General features: G+C 38.6%; 1 protein-coding gene across 2 annotated transcripts in view; it reads left to right on the top strand.

Moving 5' to 3' along the window:
• Positions 1 to 14,685, top strand: part of Atp13a5 (ATPase 13A5) — a 117,713-nt gene that overhangs the window by 12,746 nt on the left and 90,282 nt on the right. For both annotated transcript variants that reach the window (XM_013160389.3, XM_003476950.5), the window contains exons 2-6: positions 7,381 to 7,554; positions 8,461 to 8,607; positions 8,812 to 8,882; positions 8,986 to 9,066; positions 13,051 to 13,120. In XM_013160389.3, coding sequence (XP_013015843.1) covers positions 7,381 to 7,554; positions 8,461 to 8,607; positions 8,812 to 8,882; positions 8,986 to 9,066; positions 13,051 to 13,120 — 543 coding nt within the window. The remainder of the gene's footprint in view (positions 1 to 7,380; positions 7,555 to 8,460; positions 8,608 to 8,811; positions 8,883 to 8,985; positions 9,067 to 13,050; positions 13,121 to 14,685) is intronic.

The raw sequence follows: 14,685 nt of genomic DNA, 5'->3' as shown, positions 1-14,685 counted from the left end.
AGTGTAGAACTAGGATACTTTCATGACAAAAACAACTGAAGAATATTTCTGAAGGATATTTTAGAAAGATAATGAAGACCAAAATCTCAAGAACACCAATAGAAAGAAGGCAAGATAAGCAATCATAAAGTGAGGAAAAACAGCGAAACAACAGCAGGAAAATAATATGACAAGGTTAAGCCAATATATATATCAGTTATGAGCATCAGGGTATTTACCAAAGAAAGAGACTGGATAATGGGTCAAGAAACAAGATCCAACAATATGCTACATATGAGAAACACATTTAGCTTGAAAAGAAATTCATATACTGAAAATCAAAGAATGGAAAAGAATACTCCATGTAACAGTAATCCAGAAAAAAGCAGGGGTAGCTATTCTATTTGCAGACAATGTGAGCTTCCAACAAACCCATTCAAAAAAGAGTTATAGGCCAATCTCTATAATGAACATAATTTCAAAAATTCTCAATAAGATATTGGCAAACAGAATGAAGCAAATCATCCAGAAGATTATGTATAATGCCCACATAGGATTCATCCCAGAGATGCAGGAATTTTTCAACATATGCAGATCAAAAAATGTAATACATTATATCAACAGAGCCAAATCTGGGGAGCTTTGCTGCCAGAGGAGGGAGCTGCACTGCCAGAGGAGGTTTAAGGCCTGCCTGGGCCGTGCCCAGTGACCTTCTTTCAATCCAGGGAGCTTTACTGCCAGAGGAGGTGGGTTCCTGCACACCATCTGAGCTCTGGGAGAGTTTGAGATCCTTGCTCCCAGCGGTCAGGGACCCACCCAGCTTGCAGCCACTCTGGCCTACACTTGGCAGATTTTGGGCCTGCCTAGGCTGTGCCCAGTGACCTTCTTTCAATACAGGGAGCTGCACTACCAGAGGAGTCCCAGGAGCCCAGGACATAGGAGATGATTTCCAACACGCCCAGGTGAAGCTTTGGAACAACACTTAAAACAAAGAAATATAGGAAAATGACAAAATGAAAGACCAAAATGCAATTACAAACATCTAGTCCATCCCAAGAAAGCCTAGGAGCCATGTACATAGAAGAAAATATATGCCATACACATGAAATACCTGAAATAATAGTAACTGAAATAAAGAAGCAACTCTGGGAAGCTTTAAAGAAATTCAGACTAGAAATAATCTCCCAGATAAAAGAACAAGTGATAAAAGTAATGAAAGAGATGCTGAACACATCTAAAGAAGACACAGTTTAAAAATCAGAGGACAAAACAAAAAGACAGAATCCCTGGATGAACAATATAAGAAACAAACAGAATACATAAAGCAGATTCAAAGAGAAATACAGGAAATCAAAAACTCCATTGAAAGTTTTCAAAACCGCCTAAATGAAAGTGAAGATAGAATTTCAGATCTTGAAGACAAGATTGCAGCTAGTGAACAGGAAAGAGCTCTTAAAAATAACAAGGAATCAGAAAATAACAATTCAACAGCTGCAAGATGATTCAAAGAAAAACAACATAAGATTGAGAGGGAAAATTGAAAAAGAAGGGGACAACACAAATGATATCAAGAGACTATTTACAGAGGTAATAGCTGAAAATTTCCCAAACGTGAGAATGGAAACTGACATTAGGATTAGTGAAGCATACAGAACTCCAAATAGCCATAACCAAAATAAAGCTATACCCAGACATATAATAATCACCATCCCAGAAATCCAACATAAAAACAGAATATTAAAAACTGTTAGACGAGACAGATCACCTATAAAGGAAAACCTATCAGAATCACAGCAGACTTCTCAGCACAAACAATAAAGTCAAGAAGAGCATGGAGTGAAGTATTTCCGATCCTAAAGGAAAATGATTTCCAACCTAGACTAATGTACCCAGAAAAACTGTCCTTCAAAATCGATGGAGAAATAAGATACTTCCATGACAAAGAACAGCTGAAGAATTTCATGATCACAGCAACCCTGCAAAGAATACTGAAAGACAGATTAGATACACATAGGAAAAAAACCACTGAGCAAGGCAGACAATTAAGTAGAACAGAGAGATAAAGATGCAACAGCAGAAAGATAACATGTCAACAATAAACCAACATATAACAGTTATAACCATTAATGTAAATGATTTCAATTCACAAATTAAAAGAAACAGACTGGCAGAATGGATCAAGAAACAACATCCAACCATATGCTGTCTACAAGAAACCCATATAAACCCAAAAGGAAACTCACAGACTGAAAGTCAAAGGATGGAAAACAATACTTCGTGCAACAGGAGCTGGAAAAAAAGGTGGGGATAGCTATTCTGTTTGCAGACAATGTGAACTTCAAACCAAGAATGACCCTAAGAGATAAAGAAGGTCACTATGTATTGGTTAGGGGAAAACTTCAAGAGGCAGAGATAACAATCTTAAATATATATGCACCAAATTCCAGAGCACCCAGTTATATGAAGCAAGTACTAATAGAAATGAAAAATCAAATAAGCAATAACACAATTATAACAGGAGACCTTAACACACCATTGACACCAAAGGACAGATCAACCAAACAGGAAATCAGCAAAGAAATAACAGAACTGAATCACACCTGTGAACAAATGGATTTGATAGACATATACAGAGTGTTCCATCCAACAACATCAGAATATACATTCTTCTCAGCAGTACATGGGACATTCTCTAAAATAGACCATATACTAGCCCACAGAACATATTTAAATAAATGAAAAAGAGTTGAAATTATCCCATGCATGATATCAGATCATAGTGCCATGAAACTAGAAATTAATGATAAAAGAAACTTCAAAAATCCCACAAACACATGGAAATTGAATAATATTCTCTTGAGCAATCAGTGGGTCACAGTGGAAATTAAAGAAGAAATTAAACAATACCTACAAGCAAATGAAAATACAAATACAACTTATCAGAATCTGTGGGATGCAATGAAAGCATTCCTCAGGGGAAAATTTATCACACTAAGTTCCCACATCAGGAAAACAGAATGAATACAAATCAATAACCTGATGCTACATCTCAAACAGCTAGAAAAAGAAGAGCAAGTCAAGCTCAAAGCCAAAAGAAGGGAGGAAATCATAAAAGCAGAGTAGAAGTTAATGCAATAGAGATTAAGAAAACAATCCAAAAAATCAATGAATCAAAGAGTTGGTTCTTTGAAAGAATAAATAAAATTGATAAGCACCTACCCAACCTTATTAAGAAAATCAACAGAGCCAAGGACAAAAATCATATGATCATCTCAAGAGATGCAGAAAAAGTGTCTGACAATTTCCAACACCCATTCATGATAAAAACTATTCAAAAAATTGGAATAGATGGTCTATATTCCTGTTATGACTTGTGTTTGGATGACTCCCCCCACCCCAAGCCTCATACAATCATGGAGGCAGCTGAATCTCGCATTTGTGATTGGTTCATCATCCAGTGCTGGGATTGATAGTGTGAGTGCCACTCCTGCCCAGGGTTGGGGAACCAGCATACAGTGCAAGAGAGGGAAGGAGGCATGCTTTCCCCCTTTTTGCCCTTTCACTCTTATTGCTTGTGGCTGCCATGAACAATTGGTTGCCCCTCAGCCAAACCACCCTGCCTTTGAGCCAGCTAAGAATGGACTGAAACCTCCAAAACACCGCAAGCTAAATAAACCTTCCCTTCCCTAGTTTTGTGCATCAGGTATTTTGTCTCAGAAATGACAGGAAAGTAACCAAGACAATTCCAATCTGATAAAAACCTTCTATGACAAACCAACAGCCAACATCCTATTAAATGATAAAAACTGAAAGTTTTCACTCTAAAATTAATAACAAGACAAGGGTGTCCACTGTCACCCCTGCTGTTCAATATAGTTCTGGAAGCATTAACTAATGCAATTAGGCAAGAGAAGGAACTAAAAGGAATAAAAATAGTAAAGCAAGAAGCTGAACTAGTCTTATTTGCAGATGATGTGATACTCTAATAGGAAGCCTAAAAATTCTACCAAAAGCTTGTAGATTTACTAACCAAATTCAGTTGCGTAGCTGAATATAAAGTCAACATTCAAAAATCGATAGCATTCCTGTACACAAATAAAAAAAATGAGTGAGAAAGAAATTAGAGCAACCACACCTTTTCCAACAGCATAACCAAAAAAAAGAAAGGAACACTTTGAACTCTAAGGAAGGAAGTAAAAGAACTCTACATTGAAAACTACAGTACCTTGAAAAAGGAGATGAAAGAGGATATCAGAAAACAGAATGATACCCTTTGCTCTTGGATAGGAAGAACCAGCATAGTAAAAATCGCCATACTCTCAAAACTGTTACACAGATTGCAATCTGAATCAAAATATCATTAGCATACCTCACAAAACTAGAGAAAACATTCCTAAAATACATTTGAAATAGAAGAGACCTAGAATAACAAAAACAGTTGTTCACTTAAGTTGTCTTAACTATCCTCGGTCCTTTGTATTTTGATACTAATTTTATAATCAGTTCATTAATTACAACAAAAATGGTGATTTTTATATGGAAATTTATTGTCTAATTCTCAAACTTAATATAACTCTATGTACTTATATCTTTACTATGTCTTAGCGTTAATGCGTACTTTTCAGCTTAAATATTTTTTTTCACAATTAGATTGTAAGAATTATTTTTGATGTTATTATAAAAAGTAATTAATTTTCAGATTGCTTGTTACTAGTATATACAAGCACAACTTATTTTTATAATGACATAGTATCCGGCAACCTTAATGTATTCATTCATCAACTGTTATAATTTGTTTAAAAATTCTTTCAGATGCTTAGTGTATGTAACCAAATTATTTATACACAGTTATAAATTTTACAGTTATTAAAATCTTCATCTCTTTGTCTTGCTTGATTGTAATGATTACAACTCCAGTCCCAGACTGACACGTATTAGTAGTAAGTGCTGACATTCTTGCTTTGTTTTTGACCTCAAATTTTGACTTTAATATTTCATCAGTAAATATGATATGAACAGAAGGATATTTCTATCTAGTCACAGCGTGCCAATAGTTTACTTTTTAAAAATCATGTAGTAGTACTAAGTGTTATCTGTCTTCTTTGATATCTAATGAGCTGACCTTCTGATTTTCCTCCTGGAAAAAGTATGTAGTGTGTCGTTTGTTATCCAGGTTAACAGTCTTTGTTTTCAGGTGTAATATTAAGAGCATTTATATTTAATGTAGTTTCTCACATAGCTGGGTTAAATTTATTATGTTACTCTTCATTCCCATTTATTCTCTCTGTTTATTTTGTTCACTGAACACTGTGTCACAGAGTGCCCCAGGTTTCTGTATTAACATCGTACATTTGCTTTCAAAGGCACTATCACAGTTCATTGTTTTGATGTTTTATAACCCACTGAGCTATTAGCTATCATTTAATTCTCCCAATTACAGACAATGCTGCACTGAAGGCTTTGTAGTCATCACTTTTTCTTTTATGTGTTATTTAATTAGAGTGTATTTCCAAGTGAGGAATTAAATGAGTCAAGGGATAGAAACATATTCATAATTCTTGATATCATTTGTAGGCTTATTTTCCCTAAAGAAGTATTCTAATTCAAAAGGTTTTAGCAATGTGAACCTATAATAATTTCATTTCAGTCTTGCTAAGTGTCGTGAATTATTTTTGAAAAAAATTAAGTCATATAGCAATGAAGAGGTACCAGAATCATGATTACCAGTGCCACGCTGTGTGTAAACACACAGAAAAAAAAGGGTTTGCTAATACACTGATTTCAGCCACAAAGCTATTTTAAAATTTCAAGTTGTTCTGCTTATTTTGCACATACTTGGGCTTTGGCAATAACCCCTCTTAAGCAATCAAAGAATATGTATTTATCATATAGTATGTGAATTGGCATATGTTTTATTTGAGTATAATAAAACTACAATTCACAAATAAAATTAAGGTTTCTAGAAGCATAGGGAACATAGGAAGTGAAGAGGAAGATGCAGTTGAAAATATGCTTAGAAGCACAGTGAATAATAGTTTCTGAATTGAATTTCCAATTTGCATGAGTGATCTCAACACAGAGTGACTGCATCGCTAAGTTTAATGAATATTTTTCCCAGATTAGTGACATTGTTGAGCACCCGTGGAAAGGAGCTCTCATGATCGTAATTACTTTTTCAGCACGTTTCAGCTTTATTTGAGCACAAACTACCCTGTAAGGTATGCATTTCTAGTTGTTTCTGTAGAGGATTAAAATGGGATCTTTTAGAGGTGAAATGGGTTCCCCGAGGTCACATAGCTGAAGCAGAACAGAGCAGGGACTTCAGCCCACAGCTTCTGTTTCTTAAGCATCTGGCCTTCCCAGCAGACTTCAGGGCTACTTTCAACAACTGTTATTATGATCTTCATCTACCGTGGAGTTACTAGGAAAAGCTAATGAAAGCACCACACTGAAGACAGAAACTTTTCCAAAGAGCTCTGCTATGCCACAGTGTGTTCTAGACTAGCATGAAATTCAAGAAGTTTCCTCATCAAAAGTGTGATAGAAACGCAATAAAAATCTGTTTCCATGATATTACAGCTCTGTAATTTAGACAGGGGAGTTAAGAATCAGAAAGAAGAAAAAAAAAGTGAGAACTCAAGTAATATAAAAACCTCATCCACAGCCAACATCTCTCAGGGGTTTCAACCACACTAACATCTTAAATTTTGAAACTTACAAAACAGTGTTATAAAACTGCATTGTAGAAATTAGAAACGAGAAACTGTCTTTAAATAACAAAATCTATTTTCCCCTAAAATCGTATCTCAAGTCTCCTCACCTTATGACAAATATTTACTAACTTCTACAAAAAATGTACAAATATTGCAGCATCTTACTCTCAGGGTAAATAAATATGTGTTTTGAAAGTCTTTAATGTTCAAACGTAATATCTTAATTCCCATCACGCTATTTAGAATTTCATTCATTAATAATCATGTTTATAAAACAAATCTAAATCTGGATAAGGATAAATATTATGTGGATCCACTCTGCCATAAACTTGTCATCTTTCTTGAATAATAATATAAACAAAATTTAAAATATCTTATATTTTAAAAGTTTGGTGCAAACCATGAGATGTTTTATAAAAATCCAAGGTGCCTCCTATGAATACATAGATAGAAAAAGATCTGTCTCTTGCTTCTCTTGTAATGTTTTCATTTCACAAATCAAGGGAATAAAAGGCATCTTTCTTTGTTTATTGTACCAGCTGACAATTGCAAGCAGCCAACCTGACGACCATATGATGCCACATTTATTTCCCAACCATCACCCATGGTTCTAAAATTTGTATCTTTTAAAACAAAATTACGTGTTTATATGAAAATAGTAAAATAGAATGTGTTAATTACTGTCCAGGAGGTGTTCGGATACCACACCCAGACTCTGCGGAGAGCCGTGTGTCTTGTCCTCTCTGTGCTGACCGCTGGGGTCCTTCAGCTGGTTTTCTACTGGAGGCCCGAGTTGAGGGTGTGGGCCAACTGTTCCCCGTGCCCTTTGCAAGAGGCGGACACTGTTTTGCTGAGGACTACGGTATGTGCCCTTTTGTTACCTGTTTCAAATGACATGATAATCACAGACAGATGTTGCATGCTGTCACTTACGTGGAACTGTGAAACTTACAGAAGTATATCTTATGGAAGCAGTAAGTAGAATAATGTCACAAAGAAATGATAAATATCTGAAGTGGATGAACAGACGGATTGCGCTACTGTGATCATTACCCGTGGTGTATGTGCATTGGACTCTCACTGCACTCCTTACCCACGTGCAATTACTATGTGGCAGTTAAAAATAAAAACATGTTTAAAAAAAAGAAATGAAAAGTTACAGTCATATCTTCTCCATTGCATCAGTGGCCTCCGCAGTGATGAGCCAGCATCTCTGAGAATTTTCCTAGGTCCCAAAAGGAGACGGAAAAACTATCACTGCAACAAGCATGCTGTTTCTTTTTGAGCCCAGGAATGAAGGACACTTTTCTCACTTCAGCCCAGGGAAGTTTCTAGCATGTCAGACAGTGCTGCTGGTCATTCCACGGGCAACAGGTGTCAGCCGACTCTTACACTGTAACATAGGAATGATTACTCACTTTTTCAAAAGTCTGTATTTTGGAAGAGGATTCAAAAATAGCTGGAAACCCTTTTCTAGACGTAAAGCTTTCTTACAAACTATTTTTCCTTAATGAGTCTGTAGTCCAGTGATACTCACTGCAGCAAATCTGAATCCCCTGGACTGAAACGCTGACTGAGACTTGCTTCAGTAGGTCTGGGGTGAGGCTGAGAATCTGCATTTCTAGTGAGTTCTAACGCTGATTTCTTGTTTGCTTTTGTTCCAAACGTTGAGAACCGCTCCCCATCTAGCCTGTGATAAGTATCTTGTTCTCTGAGCACCTCATGAAATGACACTTGAAAATCTCACAAGCTGGTCTGACTTTTTCAGGACGAATTTCAAAGATATATGAGGAAGAAGGTGCTCTGTCTCCACTTATCCACACTGAAGTTCCCTATCAGCAAGAACCCAGAAGATGCCCTTGTGGCTGACTGCCACTCTGTCATAAACCGAGCCGTAATGAAGCCAGAATTAAAAGTAAGTGACTTTAAGAGAGACTTTATTTCAGAGAAAGAGTAAAATGAGTGTTTGTGGATGGAAGCTCTGACTCTGTTGCCGTCAGGCTGGGAATAATAGCTGTTACCAACGAAGGCGAGAGCCACAAAGACCTGCCTTGCGTAACCCCACTGCAATGAATTTGATTTCTGAATGACACCTGTGGGCTTTCACTTGTCTTTGCAGCTGCGATGCATCCAGGTTCAGAAAATCAGGTATGTCTGGGATCACCTGGAGAAGCAGTTTCAGAAAGTGGGGTGAGTATGGCTTTGCTTACCACTACATGGGGGCACAAGGGAAAAACTCTGACCCGTCTGGCAGCATGAACTGAAGTGTGGCTCCTGTCCTGACTCATCCTAGGTTGCTGGAAGATAGCAACTCATGCTACGACATCCATCACACGTTTGGGTTGGGGCTGAGCAGTGAAGAGCAGGAGGTCAGGTAGGATGTGCGGTGTTCCCAAAAGTAAGCTCTGCCGGAGGGAAAACGAAATGCTAACTGGGCATCGCCTGTGCACTGGTGGCATAATGGTTCATCGCCTTGTTGGAACTCCAGTTCATTCTCTGGCCTCAGACAGAGATTCCGAATTGTTCTCTAAAGGGAACTTGCTGTAAAGAAAAGACAAAAAAGGGCAAAGTGGTCAAATACAATTTGCCCTTTGCTCTCAGACTTGTAAAATAATCTTATGGTGTCTTTTTACTTCTTTCCTCAAAAATCACTTGAGTCATTGCACAAATATCAGCCTTTTAATACTCTGCATCTTCTGAGACCCAGAAAGTACATAAATGTTGCATTTTCAATGAACATATGGGCCTGGAGGAGAGGATTTTATCTGCTCGGTTAGTGAGGTCAGTCACCACTGCATCTGCAGCACCTAGAACAGCTCCTGATTCATGAAAGGAGTACAATAAATATTTCTACATAAATAAGTAAATTAGCATATTCATTAACTTATTAACATGCCTTTAACATGACTCTGCAAGGAACCAGTGATCTAAAAGAAACACTTAGTCATCATTCTAGAGGCATTCACTGATTGGTGATGAAAGCAAAATAGTGGGACCAGGAATCAAATTCAGGACCTTGTGCTTGCTGGGCAGATGCTGCACTGCTAAATTATATCTTCTGCTAGAGTAGGAAATGCTCACTTAATTTACGCAGAGAGCTACAGTCCTGTTTCCTTCAACTGTGATTCAAAGTGGCCAATCCCAGTGAACCATGGCAAAGCTTCACCAGAGTCATAATAATCTTCATTTCTCAGCCAGTTATAGGGACATGACCTGTTTAACTTTCACTCCAGTCAGCTGAAAGCATCCATTCTTAAGCTGAGAAGAAATCTGATACAATGTTGTTTTGTGACTCCACTCTCAAAATTCTGATAATTCTGTAGGTGGAAATGACACTTTTGAGAGAAGGAACTCTGTATTTTTAGCAATCACACCACATTCTTACATAAAACAAGCCTCAGAGTTACTGGTTTGCTGTTTTAAAGTTTTTCCTCTTCTAGAACAGTGTAAAAAAATCAGCCAGCACCTAGACCAGAACAATACTGCAAAATGCTTTAACAGTGGCATCATTATATAAGATTTCAGAAATAATGCATGATACATTTAAATACATAAAGTTTGCAAAGTCATTAAAAAATTTCCCTACAGCATTGAGTACAAGATGTTTACAGAATTGATTTTGGGCTTTTATGAAATCTCATTGATAGATGTAGATATAACCCTGCTGAGGAAACCATTTTCACAGGAAAGACTGCCCATCAGCAGAGCTACCTCACATTTGTCCTTATTTATCAAATGCTGAGCTTTAATAAACATCATACATAATTAAATTTAAATCTGGCCCACAAAATATAGAACTTGACAAAACAATAAGGAAGACAGAGTACAGTTTCCCAAATATGAAGAATAGAGGAGACAAAGATAATCTCATAACCATATTTTATTTTATAGGCATATTTTAATGGCGGGTGAAAAGAAAATAAGTAAAATGTGAACGTTTTACCCTTCATTTCTGACAGCAGGACTGCAGGATTTTAAAATCTAAATGCGATTGATGGGTTGGTTGAGTGATAGCTTGCCAAGTCCCTAAATGCATTTGAATTTGCTCATATTAAAAAACAAATGTGCGACATGAAAAATGAAAGAAAGGGATACACAAGAAACACTCAAGATGAAAAGCCACAGAATTAAAATGCAGAGTTCTTTGCAGACTTCTAAACACCCAGGTGTGTGGAGTAGATGCACGGAGGCGCCTAATGGTTAGTTGCAAAGTTTAAATGCGCAGACCTACATAATCCTTAATAGGAGAGTTAATTTTATCCTAGAAAGTTATTTCCAGAAGGCACCAGGAAGAGAGCAAGGGAATTATCACAGGAGATCCGTCTTCACTTGAGCTGGACTCAGCTTTGCATCTCAGTGTCTCTCCTGGGCAGGTTCATAGACACTTACAATGAATCTTTTGTTTCAAATGAATGGGGTTCTATGGAAAAACCAAGCAAGACAAAAACCTACCTGATGATCATTTAGTGAGACAGTCTCCTTATTAGGAAGACTGTTCAAAAGCTGGGCATCCCTTCACCTTTTCTGTTCAGCTGCTCCTGTCCGCTTTGTTTACCCTCCTGAAAACAGAAGCACACGTCTCTCGCAGCAGACGAGGCAGGCACTCTTACAGAACTTTCTGGAAGAAAAAAGCTTGGGTGGGTAGAATTGGCTTGTTTCTATGCTGAAAATACTACTGCTGTGGCTGACTCCAGGCAGCAGTGTTCCTTTGCCCAGGAAGAAGCTGGACAGAGATGATCACAGTGGGTTCCACGATTCTGCAGGGCCAAACATAGTCTTCAGCCTTTGCCATGCCACTGCAGAAAAATGTATGTTTGTCATCACCAGTGGCAGGCAGGAAAGAAGGTACATTTGCCCTCAATGCACAGCTCCAAGCTGTTCCTTGAGAAAACAGAACATTGGAAGAGAAAGAAGCCAACAGGAGGTGGGAGATGCAGGAGGCTGCAAGTTCTATGAGACTTTTACCTTCTTACTCCTCAGAGCTCAGGGAAACAAAATTCAGAAGAGGAAGCAGGCTCAATTACCACACACTCTATGCCCTTTGAAAGTTACACTTGTAGAAAGCAGGGGGATACAGGGATTAGGGACTTGTGGAGCCACACAACTGCTCAGTTGTTTGTCCTCTTAACAAACCAGTTTTTCCATGATTTAGTGTCTCAACAACTAGTTCTCCGTGTGAGCCCTCTCTACCCTTTGCAAGCAGTACTTGTAGTTAGAAAGATATGGCCAGAAGGTAGATGAGCTGGGACTCAGCTCTTATACCTCAGTGGCACCGAAGATCCCTCGTGCAGATTCTCCCCACTGGGACTGGCTGAGGAGGAGCTGTGGAGTAAGAATCACAGACATCACAGTAGGAAGCCTGGCTCTGTCTCTTTCCAGGGCTGAGGTCCTGCGACAATGGGGGATAATATAAAACCTCAGGGGATAACAAAATGATTGAAGAAGTGAATGGGTATTAAAGGCTAACCGCAGTTTTTGACAGCTTAAAATTTGTATTGTTGCGATTAACAGTAGATCTGTGCAACTGTGGTGATTAAACTTCCACACCAAAATGGGAAGGCAGGGATATGAAACTTCCCTTTGAACTATGGTGAGAATCAAAGGACACGTGAGTTGTAAATTACTAAACATGTGCGGGGACTTCTTTTCATAATATACAGACCTTGTATGTGATATAACATTTACAAGGTGCAAACTCTTAACCTGCTTCACTCCATCTGCTCCTTCATGGTTTGCATGCCAAGGGCCTTTCCTGGGTTCTGGGGATGCCGAGGCAAGACAGACTGATTGTTAGTATCGAGAGTGGTTTACACGCTGACCAAGTCTGGAAGAGTATCTTCGTTATCTGTGTCTTTTCTTTCTTTTTAAAAGCTGTGTCATATTATTTTAAAGAATAACTCAAGGGGCCAGGGATATAGCTTAGCAGCATAGTGCCTGCCTGGCAAGCACAAGGTTCTGAGTTCGATTTCCAGTACCAAAAAGAAAAAAGAAAAGAATCCTCAAAATATCTTTGTAACTTCATTTTGACCCTTTGAGTTGCACCAAAGGCATTTTAAAAACTAATATGTATTTTTATTGGTACATGTTTGTAATACATAATGTTCGCGTTCCTTGTAGGGGGTTAGTCATGCACACAATACATCTAAAGAGATTTTTAAAATAGAAAATCAACTCTGGTCATCATTCACTGACTCTCCTTTTAAAAATATATTAGTTTGTTTGTGTTTCGAAAGTACCTATGAACTGTGCTTTGTTTAACTGGAGTATCTCCAAAGTGCAGAGGAGTAGCTTGGGGTCTGTTTGGTGGCATCATCAGAGGCTGCAGGGGTGACACTCATGGCTGATTAATTTCCTACAGAAGACTCGTGTGTGGGCCCAATGCCATTGAGGTTGAAATCCAACCCATATGGAAGCTGCTCGTTAAACAGGTAACTAGCTGTTTATTTTATTTTATCTTTGAAAACATAATATTTTGCCCTTCCTTTTAATTTCCTAGCACTAGAGGAAACTTAAACAGTGCATGAATATTTCAATGTGAATGAAATCTTCATTTGTGAATGTGACTTCATTTTGTTATTGGTACCTTGACTTTCTATGTTTCCTTGTTTATTAAGGTTTCCTTTTTTGGATGGTCCTTTTTCAGTAACCACTTATTTGAAGTTAAAATTCACTCTAGAAATATTTTCCCAGTTTGAGCATCTGAGCTAATCTCCTCTTCACTGGCAACAAAGCACCCTGCACACAACTTGAAAGGGAAGAGGTTTATTCTGGTTCACAGTGTGTAGAGGTTTCAGTTCACAGTTGGCTGGCTCTAAGCTAGGACAGCAAGGCAAGGGGCATGGATACCTAGAAGCACAGTGAGGGGGGGTGGAGAGAGGGGGACAGACCCCTTAGCCCATGCCCCTGTCATGCACTTCCTCTGACCAGGCTTTGCCTCCCAGCACAACATGTAGCTGTAGCCTCGTCAGGAGAACCAATCCACTGATGAGTGTCACATCCCATGATCCAGTCACCTCCAAAAAGCCCACTCATGATCACATGATGCCTTAGTGGGACATCCAGATATGAACCATAACAGTGAGAGATAGATTCCTGTTTTATCGGCTCCTATTTGTTGCATCTTTTTGTTGTTGATGATGGCAGTAGTACGATGTCATAGCTCTGGGGCTACTACAATGAAAGAGCAACGATTAGGTGACTTAAACAGAAAATTTTTATTTCCCATAGTTTTTGGAAACTGGAAAATTCAGGCTCAGAGCGTCTGCACGTTCAGTACCTAATGAGGGCTCTTCCTGGCTTGCTGACCTCCACCCTCCCACTGTGCCCTCTCATGGTGGACAGAGGGAGCCTCTTCCTCATGCAAAGATCAACATGAGGGCCCCACTCTTATGACTTCCAGAAACTCAATTACCTTCCAAAGGCTCTGCCTCCAAATAACATCACCCGGGTGATAAAGGCTTTGACGTGTGAATCAGAAAGGGCACAACAGTGAGGCAATGTTATTACCTCGATTAATTTGGAGAATTTGAAATGTTAATGTTTTGATTTTTTTCAAATTATTCTTTTATTTCCATTTTCTTGATAGTTTCTTCTTTTGTTAGTTTTTTTTAAACAATATCTTCTGTGTGTGCTTTGCTGTTATTTTTGTAAGCTGATTTTAAGCAGGATGTTTCCCCTCCCCTATTCTCCTCTTTCTCCCCGTTGTGCCTGAAACCCTCTTTGATGGTCCCGTGACTGCCTTCAGCTGGTTCTCATGGGGTTCCTGGGGTCCCATTGGAACTCCCCGAGTTGTCGCATGAAGAGGCCTTGTTCTAGCTTGGGCCTTGGCTAGGCTGTGGTTGTGCCACAGCTCTGCTCTCTCCCTTTCTACCCTTAGCTAATAAACTATCTCTGGATGCAGACTTTCTAAGCCTCCATGCTGGGACAGGAAGCCCACTGCCACCTCTGTTTACTATCATAATCCTCATCTCTGTCCTGGTACCTTGTGGATCAT

Source organism: Cavia porcellus, unplaced genomic scaffold (genome assembly GCF_034190915.1).
Source record: "Cavia porcellus strain 051 isolate PalLab524CR breed Dunkin Hartley unplaced genomic scaffold, mCavPor4.1 scaffold_14, whole genome shotgun sequence".
Lineage (NCBI taxonomy): Eukaryota > Metazoa > Chordata > Mammalia > Rodentia > Caviidae > Cavia > Cavia porcellus.
Note: the sequence above shows the minus strand (reverse complement) of the source record. Positions and strands in the feature narration are given on the sequence as shown.